General features: G+C 42.9%; 1 protein-coding gene across 1 annotated transcript; it reads left to right on the forward strand.

Annotated features, from left to right (window-relative positions):
* The first annotated feature begins 730 nt into the window (after positions 1 to 730).
* Positions 731 to 12,880, forward strand: TUBB6 (tubulin beta 6 class V). Its single transcript, XM_074985850.1, has 4 exons — positions 731 to 964; positions 1,755 to 1,863; positions 3,085 to 3,195; positions 11,317 to 12,880. The coding sequence occupies exons 1-4, from the start codon at positions 908 to 910 to the stop codon at positions 12,378 to 12,380; spliced, it is 1,341 nt and encodes a 446-aa protein (XP_074841951.1). The 5' UTR covers positions 731 to 907; the 3' UTR covers positions 12,381 to 12,880.
* The last annotated feature ends 403 nt before the right edge of the window (positions 12,881 to 13,283 follow it).

Here is a 13,283-nt window from a genome sequence, read left to right on the forward strand (position 1 = left end):
ACGGCTGGGGCCACCAGGGCTGGAGGGGCCACCAAAGCAGCTGGGGCTACTGAGGCCAGAGGAGCTGGGGAGGTGGGGGGCTGTGGTGGGGTGCAGGAACTCTCCTCCCTCGGTCCCATGTGCATGAAGCATGTCAGCCCCCAGCTGCTGCTGCCCTGCAAGGGTGCTGAGCAGCCGCCCTGGTTTGGGAGGCTGCTGCCCACTGGCAGCCTGGGGCAGCTGTGCTCTACCTTCACATGGGCAGCGGGGGGGGCTGGGGGCTGGAGGAACCACAGTGCTGAGAGCTGCAGGAGGTGGAAGGAGCCAGGCTGGCATTCAGCTCCTCACCTGGTAATTGGGAGAGGGAAGTGTGAGGGGAAGAATGGGGCAGGAGTGAGTGGTGGGCTGGGAAGGGTAGTGCGTCATCATCCAGTGTAACCATTCAGATATAATGGACTTTTGGCATTAACAGACTCCCCTTCCCCCCAGTAGTCCATTTACTGTACAGTCACCCATGCTCAAGTTTGCCAGAACTAGTGGGCGGGGACTGGCCCAACTGCCAAGAATCGTTCAACGATTATGCCCACAAATGATTGTTACTGTTGTATTATTACTGCCAGGTTGTCTTGTCTATCATAAATGGACGCTTCTGAGCAGGGAACATGCCACTCTTGGCCCCTTGACATCACTCTGGACCAGAACTGAAAGATGAGCTGAAATGCCATTCACACGCAGATCCAGCCCCGGCGGAGGCTGGCCAAAGCCAGCTGCTCAGCCTGGGCTGGCTATTTTTGCGGTGAAGTTGCACAGTGAGTCGAGCTGGGAGGGAAGCTCGCCCAGCCCCTGAGCCAATAAAACACTGCGGGCAGCGCACAGAGCTGAACTCTGCAGCAGAGCCTGGGAGAGAGGGAGCCTCACTCAGGTCACCATGAGGGAAATAGTTCACATCCAGGCTGGCCAGTGTGGGAACCAAATTGGAACGAAGGTAAGAACGGTTCGTTCTCTCCCAAGAAGGGCCCGCGGGGTGGGGAGGCGCTGGGCGCTGAAGGGGTTTCCTCCTACAATGGCCATCGCGGCTGCTCTTTGAGCCCTGCCGCAGCACAACGAGGAGTTGTGCAGAGCAGCCGGCCGGGGCGCTGCCTCGGGATGGTTTGTATCTAAACCTTGCGCGCCTCTGGGGAAATGGGGACGTCTCTCTCCGCTGCCCCGGGCCGCCTAGAGGGGGGCCGAGGGCGGGAGGGGGGGCGGTTTCTCACGGCGGCAAGAAAGAGTCTGGCTTCTCTTGGGCTGGGAGCGTGGAGAGAGCTGGAAAAGTAGCAAAAGTTTCCCGCTTCATGTGACCATAAAAGGCGTTGGAAAAACTACAGGCAACGGCCCGCACAAATAAATAAATAAACGGGAGCAGCGGGACAAAACAAAGGCAGCGAACATGAAAACACCCGCCAGCAGCCAGTCTGGGATGTTAACCAACCGTTTGGGGTGTTTGGTTTTAAATCCTCAGGGGCTCTCTGCAGCCGGGCTTTTGTCTCTCGCCAACCCCACCCCGGCTCTCGGCTGCTCAGGGCGGGGCTCAGGGGAGCAGCTCTCAGACACGCCAGGAATCCGGCAGCTGTTAGGCAGCGCATGCCTCCAGGGGGCTCCCTGCCAAGCGTGGGTGGGTGTGGATGTCTCTGGCTCTAGTGAAGGAGAGGCTAGGCGGGTTGGGGGAGATCAGGGCTGCTCCCTTCTGCCCCTAACCCAGTTTCTCGTCCTTTTTCTATCCCCGCACCCCCAAGTTTTGGGAAGTGATCAGTGATGAGCATGGCATCGACCCAGCAGGAGGCTACGTGGGTGACTCAGCACTGCAGCTGGAGAGAATCAATGTCTACTATAATGAATCATCCTGTAAGTGTGCTGCCGCTCCTCGGGGGGCAGGAGCGTGTGGCTTCCCCTAACTGGGAGGGGAGGCAGTTAAAATGGTGAAGGAGGAAAAGGTTTGCTCATAGCTTCGGTTACAAAGCTTGATGAGACATGCGTGTGTAACACGGTCTTCTTTGGAATCAGTCACCCAACCCAAGGTCCAGGCGGCAGAAAGGAAATGGTGCAAACAGCTCAGGGTTTTTTTTTAATTTTTGCATATGATTGTCACATAAATAGGTCTACCAACTGACTGAAGCGAAGCAGTTTATAAAATAAATTTAATCCCAGAGTTCGCTGACTACGGTGTCACAGACTAAGAAGCATTGAGTCTGAAGAGGTGTGGAAAATGGGGGTGATAGTGTTCCCTGAGCACTGTGGCTCAGTACCCCAGCATGGTGCTAGTGGGTACTGTGCTGTTTAAAATGCTGCAGTCCTATAGGTTGTAAAAATATCTTGACCATTTGCACATTCAAGACTCCCTGGCACTTTTTGCAATGTGTGGGAGTGTGCTAGTCTATTGTTCTGGACAAATTCCAGATTAGCTAATTCTTTCTACCTAAATTTCCCCCCTCTGCTTTCAACTGGGTAAGATATTCTTCACTTCCTCTTATTAACAGTTGGGTAATATAGCAGTGTTGTGTGCTGTTAACCAATTGTTGTTTTCTGCCAAATGCATTAATTTCAATGGTGGATGCAAATGGAGATTGCTTCAGTAAAAGACCCCCTGTTCCTGTGAGATATGATTAAACTATTTACAAATAATGTACAACCTATTTTTATTAGATAATTAAATATACATGGCTATAAACTGGTGAACGAACAGTTTTAAAAATGTAATTTAGATGGATGAATATGCCAAAAAACACAAAGAATTGTGAGTCAGCTACTAAACCAGGAGTGATTTTTTTTTTCCACTGTAAACCTGGAGTCTAATTGTCTGCTCCAGTGAGCTGAAGAAATGGGTCTTACCCACCATAGCTCATTACCTAATAAAATTGTTAGTCTTTAAGGTGCTACAGGACTGCTTGTTGTTTGTTTTCCTGTAACGTTTGAGAGGAAAGTTAAAAGTGTAGGAATACAAATGGCATCAGGATACACAAGCAAGCTAAGAATGTTCAATACAATGATATTTTGTTTATATTTTAAGAAACAAGAAACTTAATCCTATATCTGTATACCAAGTACATGTTAATTTTTTTATTGTAGCACAGAAATATGTACCCAGATCAATCTTAGTGGACTTGGAACCAGGAACCATGGACAGTGTGAGATCTGGTCCTTTTGGTCAACTGTTTCGACCTGATAATTTCATCTTTGGTATGTGGATATCATGTTTTCCTTTTTAAAACAGTTTTTTGGTAATTGAACATACAAGTCTAAAGAGTACTTTGGTGTAGAGAGGGTAGTAAAATTTACTATTTTTATTAAAACAGCTGTTAGTAACAAGAAGTTGGGTAGCTGAATAGTGTAGTTCAATTACGTAAATATCAGTTGTCCAAAAACCAAAACTATTAAAAAAAAAAAAATGGGGGGGGGGGTGGCCGGGCATGGGGGTTGTCAAACATTGCTCTGTTAATTACATGCAACATTTTCTGAATTATGCAAACATATTCAATTGTTCCCATGCTATATTTATTGCATTTATGGTGTCCTTGTACTTTCATTACAAAGGTTGGAAACTGCTGCAGTGAATAAAAAGAGAAGTGCTCTTTCACAAAATCTACCATGAAGTGTATCCAAAGTTTTATAAATTCAAGGGATATAAAATTATTTAGTGGCTATGGAATTTTTTACCTTTTCAGTAGGTCAATGTGCAGTATGGTCAGAAATGGAAGAAAAACAGCGTGCAAAGCAGATTTTGTACAACCATAAACTGATTTAGTCATCTAGTATAGTAAGAAAACACCTCCAAACCAAACAGAACTGTTGTTCTGAAACCAAAACAGGGAGACTCCTTCCAGTAAGAGGTTTTTTTTTCAACTTTGTACTTCTGTAGGACCTTCTATCTGAGTTTCTCAAAACACTTCGTAAGAATTTGTGGATTAAACCTCACAATACCCACTTGGAAGCAAAAGTGTTATCAGCTCCATTTTACAGATTTGGAAACTGAGGCATTTGTAATGTAATCATCCAGGGATTTAGCTTGCTCAATATGAAACAGTCTGAAGTAGAACTACGATAAGGGCCACTGTCTTCTGATTCTCTGGTCTATGCCTTAACTGCATAAGGTGGAAAAGGAAGGAGGGTTGCTGGTAGGTTACAACATACAGATTGATGTGATAGGTCAATGTAAGGAAGGTGTCAAACATGTATGGGAAAGAGAAATATTTAACTACTAGTATAAAACGAACATTCCAAGACTTTGCTGCTCAGGAGGGCTACATCTACACTAGGCCCAAACTTCGAAATGGCCACACAAATGGCCATTTCGATGTTTACTAATGAAGCGCTGAAATGCACATTCAGTGCTTCATTAGCATGCGGGCGGCCGTGGCACTTCGAAATTGACGCGCCTCGCCGCCCCACGGCTCGCCCAGATGGGGCTCCTTTTCGAAAGGACCCCGCCTACTTTGAAGTCCCCTTATTCCCATGCGGCGGCGAGGCGCGTCAATTTCGAAGTGCCGCGGCCACTCGCATGCTAATGAAGCGCTGAATGTGCATTTCAGCGCTTCATTAGTAAACTTCGAAATGGCCTTTTGCGTGGCCATTTCAAAGTTTGGGGCTAGTGTAGACATGGCCGAGGAGAGCAAGAAGGTAGAAAAATGTAAGGGTCTTGTAAAAAGAAGGTACTGTTAAAGTCATTATCTTCTCCAAACATTTAACTTCTTGGCCATTTTGGGAAGGATTGGGTGTTTATTTTTCTTAATGTTTTTAAATTACTGTAAAAAGAGGTGAATCTGAACCAAAATCACAGATCCAAACAGCCGGAAACTTCGGAAATGCTTTGTTCCTAAAATCCAGTTTTTTGTCTTTTTAAATAATAACTTACAGTTAGTTGTAGTTCAACAAAATGCTAGAATACATTTGAAGTTCATTAAGTGCCTTACATTTTGGTATACATGTTGGGCCTCATTTTGTATTCCTTGCACATCCAAAATTTCCCCCAAAGTCAGTGGGAGTAAAAGTTAACATTCATGAGCTTATTGATCTAAAATAGGACAAGGCAGCAATTTTCCTGGGAACAGCACAGGACTGGTGGGAGTAGACTAATTTCCTTCTTAGGTTCCTCATCCAATCTCAGTCCCTTTCTCCTGCTCCTTGTTTCTTTTCAGAGCCCATACCAGCCTGCTTGTTGCAAGATCTTTCTCACGTCCTACCACTTGTGCCTAATCCCAGACTCCTTGCCCAGTAAGTCCTGGCCGCCTCTCCTGCCCCAAGTTCCAACTTTAATTTTAGTGTTGTCATCCCCCAAACAGCTAGCTCCTAGTTTTTCCCACCCCATTTTCTGTCACTGTCTCTTCACCCCCTTCCCTGGCTACTTGTCTCCTTAGCAAACTAGTCCTAGCTTCTGTGCCCCAAAATTTCCAACACCCCCCCTCCCAGTTCCTAGACAGCTTCTCTCTCATCCCCAATCCCAGTCTTAACAGGCTCTTTATCCCAATTGATTGTTTTCCTGCTGCCGAGTCCAGTTTTTGTTCCCTTCACGTTCAAATCTGCCAGTGTCATCCTTCAAGCTGCCTAGGTGCCAGTGTAATGACTGGGGCTGCGGGGTATGAGAGAGAGAGTGCGCAAGCACAGGCATATGCATGGGAGAGATGGGAATCCTGATATCCGTTCAGATGCCTGCGCTACTCTGTCCTGGAGCAGGCATTACGGGGCAGGGGGCTGGCTATGTCTACACTATAGGGTGTTTGTGGTGTGTGGTTTTTTTTTTAAACAAAATAGGTGTTTTGTCAACAAAACCCCTGGAGTATCCACACTAAAAATGTATTCTGTCAACAGTAAATGGAACATATCTTCCGACAGCTACTTCTGTCAACAGATGGCTCTAGTGTAGATGTTCCAGTGCTCTCTCTCCCTGGCTACATGGTCATTTGCTCTGTGATGATGACATATGAACAGTATGGTCTCTCTCTGCTCCTAGTACTGACTTGAGTTTGCCACAGGAAGATGGACACTAGAGATTTTATTTGCTGAAAATCAAATCAATCTCTGTGTATCTTTCTTTAGTCTCAAACGCAGAAATGGCTGCACCATGGTAGCCAAAATGTCCCAACAATAATCAAGCCTGGGGAAGATATGCAGCATGGAAAATTAAACAGTTCATTTGGCAAAGTTTTAAGCAACTGAAAACTGGGTCTTATTGAAGGAATTGTTCCATAACCTTAATAGTAGGCTCTAGGTTTGACCAGGATGGTCCTATATCTAACACAATTGTATTTGGTAGTAAATTTATCAGTAAAAACAGCGAGAAGTTCTGTGTCACATTATACACTAACAGATATTTTGGAGCAAGCTTTTGTGGGCAAAGACCCACTTTGTGAGAGGCATATGATGTTCATGCTCCAATATATCTGTTAGCCTATGCGGTGCCACAGGACTTTTGTTGTTCTTGCGGATACTGGCTAACATGGCTACCTCTCTGATACTAATTTATCTGTGTGTATGAATAAACAGTTTGGCATGTATTTGAGCCTTATAAATTACAAAATTTTGTATCATACTGGCCGTGTCTACACTAGCTCCAAACTTCGAAATGGCCATGCAAATGGCCATTTCGAAGTTTACTAATGAAGCGCTGAAATACATATTCAGCATCTCATTAGCATGCAGGCAGCTGCGGCGCTTCGAAATTGACACGGCTTGCCGCCACGCAGCTTGTCCCAGTGGGGCTTCTTTTCGAAAGGACCCTGCCTACTTCGAAGTCCCCTTATTCCCATCTGCTCATAGGAATAAGGGGACTTCGAAGTAGGCAGGGTCCTTTCGAAAAGGAGCCCTGTGGGGGTAAGCCGCGTCAATTTCGAAGTGCCGCAGCCGCCCGCATGCTAATGAGGTGCTGAATATGTATTTCAGCACTCCATTAGTAAACTTAGAAATGGCCATTTAAATTTACATGGCCATTTCGAAGTTTGGGGCTAGTGTAGACATGGCCACTGTCATAAGCTATAACAGTATGTCTAGCGAAAATGTGAAACTGATGATTCAGAAAGTTCATCTTCTAAAGTCCTGAGATTTAATATTTTATCATGAGAGGAGAAGTTTGTAGGTCAATAAACTCCAATATAAATATTTAAAGTAAGCAGTAAGAAATATTATCTTGTTTTCTTACAAATTGCTCCTTTTTATTTTTCCTTCTGTGATTTAATACTATCATCAGACAAATGCAGTATAAAAATATACAATCTTTTGTCAAATGTTTATAGTAAGTTATGTTTGTTCCCTCTATATATTACTTTAGAAGACCAATTTTCATTTCTTTGGATTTGTTTACATGATTAAAATTACAAAAGTAAATGGAAGAATTGCAGCATTTGTTTTCATGATTTAACTTGAAGTTAAAAACACTCACAGTTGGTGAGCAGGATGAGATCATAACTCAGCATTGTCACAGAATTATAAACTCAGTGAGATAAAATTGGTGCTCCTAAGATTTAAAGGGCACCTATAACTACCTACACAAATGGAGGGAAAATAAGTAAAACCTTTATGAAATTTCTTTGCACTGAACAAATCATATGTAGCTACATTTCTTGAGCAATTTGCCTTTTTATGCTTCACTCCCATTCCTCAACTTATATATTTGGGGTCTATTCATGCTTTTTCACTAATTTTATTCTTGCTGTACATTCTACAATCTGTACTCATGGGACAACTTTCAGAGAAAAATACTAGATTTAGAATCTTCTGTTAAGAGCCTATAAAATACACAGTTCAGGTTGAACCTCTATTGTCCGGCTCCCTTGGGATCTGACTGGTGCTGAATGAAAGAATTTGCCAGCACATGGGAGGTCAGTATTGTCTAGCAGCATTACCAACACTTCCACTGCTTACTGGGCTCTTAGAAGACATTTAGAGGTAGATTATAACTAAATAAGAGCACAGAACACTGAGAGCCAGGACAGGTAGCTGTAAACACAGTTCATTGGACCACAAGAAACTTGGCCACACCCATGGTAAGTAGTTGTTGGGCTAACTAAAATCATGCCAGTTACGGATGTTGCTGGATGACAGAGTGCCAGATTAGAGAGGTTCAACCTGTAGTATCAGAGGGTAGCCAGGTTAGTCTGTATCCATAAAAACAAGAAGTCCTGTGGCTAGCGGATGTACTGGAGCAAAAGCTTACGCTCCAGTATATCTGTTAGTCTATAAGGTGACACAGGACTTCTCGTTATTCTTGTAGTATCTATTTGCTAGCCTGGCGGGCTGCACCATGCAAATGGGTGGTTAGTGGAAGCAGAACAAGGAAAATTCCCCCCCCCCCCGCCCCCCCCCCAAATTCAGAGCTGGGAGGATATTGTTTTGCACTCTGCCCAGCGGGACAGGAAATGCAGCGCTTCCCACATGCTTGAGTGAGTAAGATATGTAGAATAAGGTCTGCGCTACCCAATAATAGAAAAAGGAAACTGAACGTTGGCACACTGACGTTGCGAGATAATATTTAAACAATAAGAAATCCAGTGGTTTTGCTTACCTGATGGGTTGGCAGCAGTACATCGCGGCACACAACGAAGGCCTGACATTGGTCATGGAGATGGGTGGGAGACGAAGAGCGGGGCAGAGCCGTGAACGTTGGAAGCTGGGTCTGATTCTGCAACAAGTGATCTTGCTGTGTAGCACTTACTCAAAGTGATCTCAGTGAGTTTAATGGAACTATTCACGAAAGTGGTAAGAGGAGTGTAAAAATAGGGTCCTCTATTAGCACCTTTTGTTATCCAGTTCAAAGAACAATAGCTGAGAAAAAGTTAGAGGTACAATCTTATCAGTTGCTGAGAGCAATGAGAAGGTGCTGAGTTCCCTGTGTGTATACTGGAATTAATTAAAGTTGAGGGTGCTCGGTGCCTGCTAGTACATTTTCAGTAACTTGACAGATCAGACCTTTGGCCAGTTAACACCAATATCTTGATCCAGGCCAGTCAATGGTAAGTAAAGAAACATAGTTTTGGTTACATCAAGTTAAATATAGTGTTGTATCTTGGCATGAAGTCCAGTTTCAGAATGTCAGCTTCAGCTTTTGAATGAAATTGTGTTCCCTGCTTGAAACCAATGACCATGGGAAAGACATCCTTTAATTTAAAAGATTTTTGTCTGAGATTTAGTGGTGTACGCCTCTTATAAATGCTTTATGTAAACAGGCAATTAAACGTGAACAAACAATAGTTTTATGTTTATGAAATTAACAGGATTAGGGGTATTAGAAGTTTCTGAAACAAGGAGTCAATTTTATTTCTAAATGTGTTTTTGCAAAAGCAGAATACAGAGATGTTTTCTGAATATAAATGAAAGCTATCAGTAATACAAGACAGAAGGAAACATTTTAACAACTCCAATTTTATTAAAAAAACCTGAACAAAACAGTGTCCTCAAAGTGGAGTTCACCCTCTGGCCCCTTGCTCTAGGAAGTGCTGCATTTCTAAAATCCAGGGCCTAACTGTGCATCTTGTATAGTCATTCACACCAGTGTAAAGTGAGAAGCTAGGTGTAAAGTACTACCAGACTGTGGTAGAGCCATGTTTTGCAGCCATAGGAACTCTGTATTAATGAGTACGTTCTCTCTCTCCTGAGCTGGCGCTGATGACCCATAATACATCTCCAGCCCTGTTGTTGCAATTCTAATCCCTGCTGTTACTCAGCAGCAGTGACTTGCGGGTTGACCAGATGTCTTGACTTAATAGGGACAGTCTTGATATTTCGGGCTTTGCCTTATGTGGGTGCCTGTTATCCGTCATCCCAGTCCTGATCTTTCACACTTGCTATGAGGTCACCCTACTAGCTCGTGTCCTATGGGGCTTGGGCTGGCTCCCCACTCTGGGACTTGGAATGTGGTGCATGGGATTGCAGCATCACTTAGTCTTGGCAGGGTTACCCCTTTTTCCACGATGGAGGAGCTGCCAGGCCAAATGTGAGTGAGTGGCTGGCACATGGGGCTGCAGCACCACATGACCCCATGTGCCAGGTCACAATGTCTGGAACAGGTGCCGTTGTTGCTGGGTGAGAGTGGGGCAGGTTCCGCTCCAATCCTATGGAAAACTGTGCCACACGCATCCCTAAAAACTTATTTCTGAGACATGTTTTGCGACCTGTAGTCAAGGGAGAATTAGCAGAGAAAGATGCAAGGCTTAGAATCTTCTATTGGGATCATACTGATCAACCCCGCCATACCCACCAGACTGCTGCTAGATTGTTGTATTTTGCACTCACTTTGCACTGTTGATACAAGGCCAAGGCCAATAAATTATTGTGCATGGGGAAAAAAACTGCCTTATGCCTAGAACTGGGCACAGGGTTGCCTGGATGAGGCACGTTAAGCAAAGAAAAATACAAACTTTGCTCCAAAACTGCCCATTGCTACAACTTTTCTGCAGCTGTATGGGGAGCTTGGTTTCTGAGTTTGTTAACCTTGTGATAAAGATGGCAAAATACATATTACAATGACAAGATTCACATATTGAAACATTAAAAAGAATTTAGATTTAAAGCATTTAAGACGTGTCAAACAATGTAGTGTTTTTAAAGTGAAACCATTTTAAAGAATACCATTCCCTTGCTGAGTTTGCAATTCAAACATTGTTTATGAATGGGAACTAAAACTTGGAAATAATTGGATGTGACTTTGAACAATAGGGAAAAAGACTTGCCAATTTTCATCATCCAAGCTGAGAGAAAGTCAGGAAGTAAATTCAATGAAACTTAGTAACTAAACCCAAAGTTCGATTAGTATTTGGAAAATCTATCTTCCCTTACGGTGTCTGTCAAAATCACAGCTAACAAAATTGCAATATTTTTCTATATGCCCATTGTCAAAAAAGCAAATAATTCTTCTGTAGGTTCTTGTAAGCAAGACCAAAGAGTGTGATTTACTAGCTCACAAATTTAGAACAAATCAATGTACAGTAAACTTTTTCATATCAGGCATTCTATAATCCAAAACTCTCAAATAACCAGCATTTTAACCATAAGTAAATTTTAATTATATTTTAGTTGTTTGCCATAAGTACAGTATAGTGAAAGTAAATATAACAAATACAGTATGTGTTTACAGTGTACAATACTACTGTTGATAAAGTACTCTGCATACATTTATTTAATATTTTATTTATTTATTTAGTGTTATGCATTGCTAAATACACCTTTATTATGCAGAATATTTGACTATCCAGCAACCTCCCAGTCTCGGGGCTGCCGGATAGGAAAGAGTTTACTGTATTGATTTAAGAGCATCAACCATCAAACCTATCAGTAATCTTATATATTTTCTTCTCTTATCCAATGTTATTTCAGGACAAACAGGTGCAGGAAATAACTGGGCCAAAGGACACTATACAGAAGGAGCAGAGCTGGTAGATTCAGTGCTTGATGTGGTGAGAAAAGAATGTGAACACTGTGATTGCTTGCAAGGATTTCAGCTCACTCATTCCCTTGGAGGAGGAACAGGTTCTGGTATGGGAACGCTGCTCATCAGCAAAATCCGAGAGGAATATCCCGATAGGATAATGAATACGTTTAGTGTCATGCCCTCTCCCAAAGTCTCTGACACAGTGGTAGAGCCTTATAATGCTACACTTTCAGTCCACCAGCTGGTTGAAAACACAGATGAAACCTACTGCATTGATAACGAAGCTTTGTATGACATTTGTTTCCGCACCCTGAAGCTCGCCACCCCAACATACGGAGATTTAAACCATTTGGTGTCTGCTACAATGAGTGGAGTAACTACATCCTTGCGTTTTCCAGGCCAGCTAAATGCTGACCTTCGAAAACTGGCAGTAAATATGGTGCCATTCCCACGCCTTCACTTTTTCATGCCAGGGTTTGCTCCTTTGACTGCCCGAGGCAGTCAGCAATACCGAGCACTTACTGTTCCAGAGCTCACACAACAGATGTTTGATGCCAAAAACATGATGGCAGCCTGTGACCCAAGACATGGACGATATTTAACAGTGGCCACAGTATTCCGAGGTCCCATGTCCATGAAAGAGGTTGACGAGCAGATGCTGGCCATCCAAAACAAGAACAGCAGCTATTTTGTGGAGTGGATCCCAAATAATGTCAAAGTGGCAGTTTGTGACATCCCACCCCGTGGCCTCAAGATGGCCTCTACTTTCATTGGCAACAGCACAGCTATACAAGAGCTCTTCAAAAGGATCTCTGAGCAATTCTCTGCCATGTTCAGGAGAAAGGCTTTCCTTCACTGGTTTACAGGAGAAGGGATGGATGAGATGGAATTTACAGAAGCAGAAAGCAACATGAATGATCTGGTTTCAGAGTACCAGCAGTACCAGGAAGCTACAGCAAACGACGGAGAGGAAACATTTGAAGATGATGAGGAAGAGATCAATGAATAAAACAATTCTGGCTCTCACACTAATCTGCATCAAAATTTTCAAATCTGGAGTTTTAAAATTAGTCTTTTAAATCCATAGTTAAGCTCCATCCTCCTTTCCTCAAAAAATAGAGGGGAAAAAGTAGCTTGGTTCTCAAAGGTGATGTTTCCTTCAACTTCCGTTGTGTTCACTGGGAACCAAAGGAGATGGACGCCCTCTGAAAATCATGTCACTTTTCTATAAGAGGCTAATTTTAGGCATCCACTTTAGAAGTTTGGCCTAAAAGTTTGGAGATCACTAAATTTAGTTAAATAAATAAAACTTGTCTTCAATGAAAGGCTGTACAAGAGGTAGAAAGGGCATGGAAAGTCATTTGAAAAGAGGGCTGTCCTGTTTTCATTAAACTGTGAAAAGCAATAACAGAAAAAAACTTGTGGGTCTTTGAAGTGTTATTCTGTACTGAACGTATAGTACTTATGTTTCAGGAGCAGAATCTGTTCATAATAAAACATTTAATCATGTCCTTCTCCTTTTTGTTCAGTAAATGTTGACACTGATATTTGACTTCAGACATTTAACAGCAAATCTAAGTTGAAATGACCTGTATCCTCTTAAGAGTGTTTTCAGGAGTCAGTTCTACACTATAGTATCAGGTAAACTGAGAATGGACAGTCACTGTAGCAATGCATTCAGCAATAATACTTCATGTGGTCTGCTAACTAGTCCCAGAATGGTCACACACTGTTTGTTAAAATTCATGCACAACACTGTGCAACTTGTGCAAGGTCACCTATCTTATGATTTTAATATAAAAAATAAAGATAGTAAAAAGAAAGCACATACAAAATATTTCATATACTTTACATTCTATAAAGCTGATTTATTTCAAGTAATTGGAAGAACTCAACGGAAGGCTAAAATATA

The sequence above is a fragment of the Carettochelys insculpta genome, chromosome 2 (assembly GCF_033958435.1).
Source record: "Carettochelys insculpta isolate YL-2023 chromosome 2, ASM3395843v1, whole genome shotgun sequence".
NCBI classification, from domain to species: Eukaryota; Metazoa; Chordata; order Testudines; family Carettochelyidae; genus Carettochelys; species Carettochelys insculpta.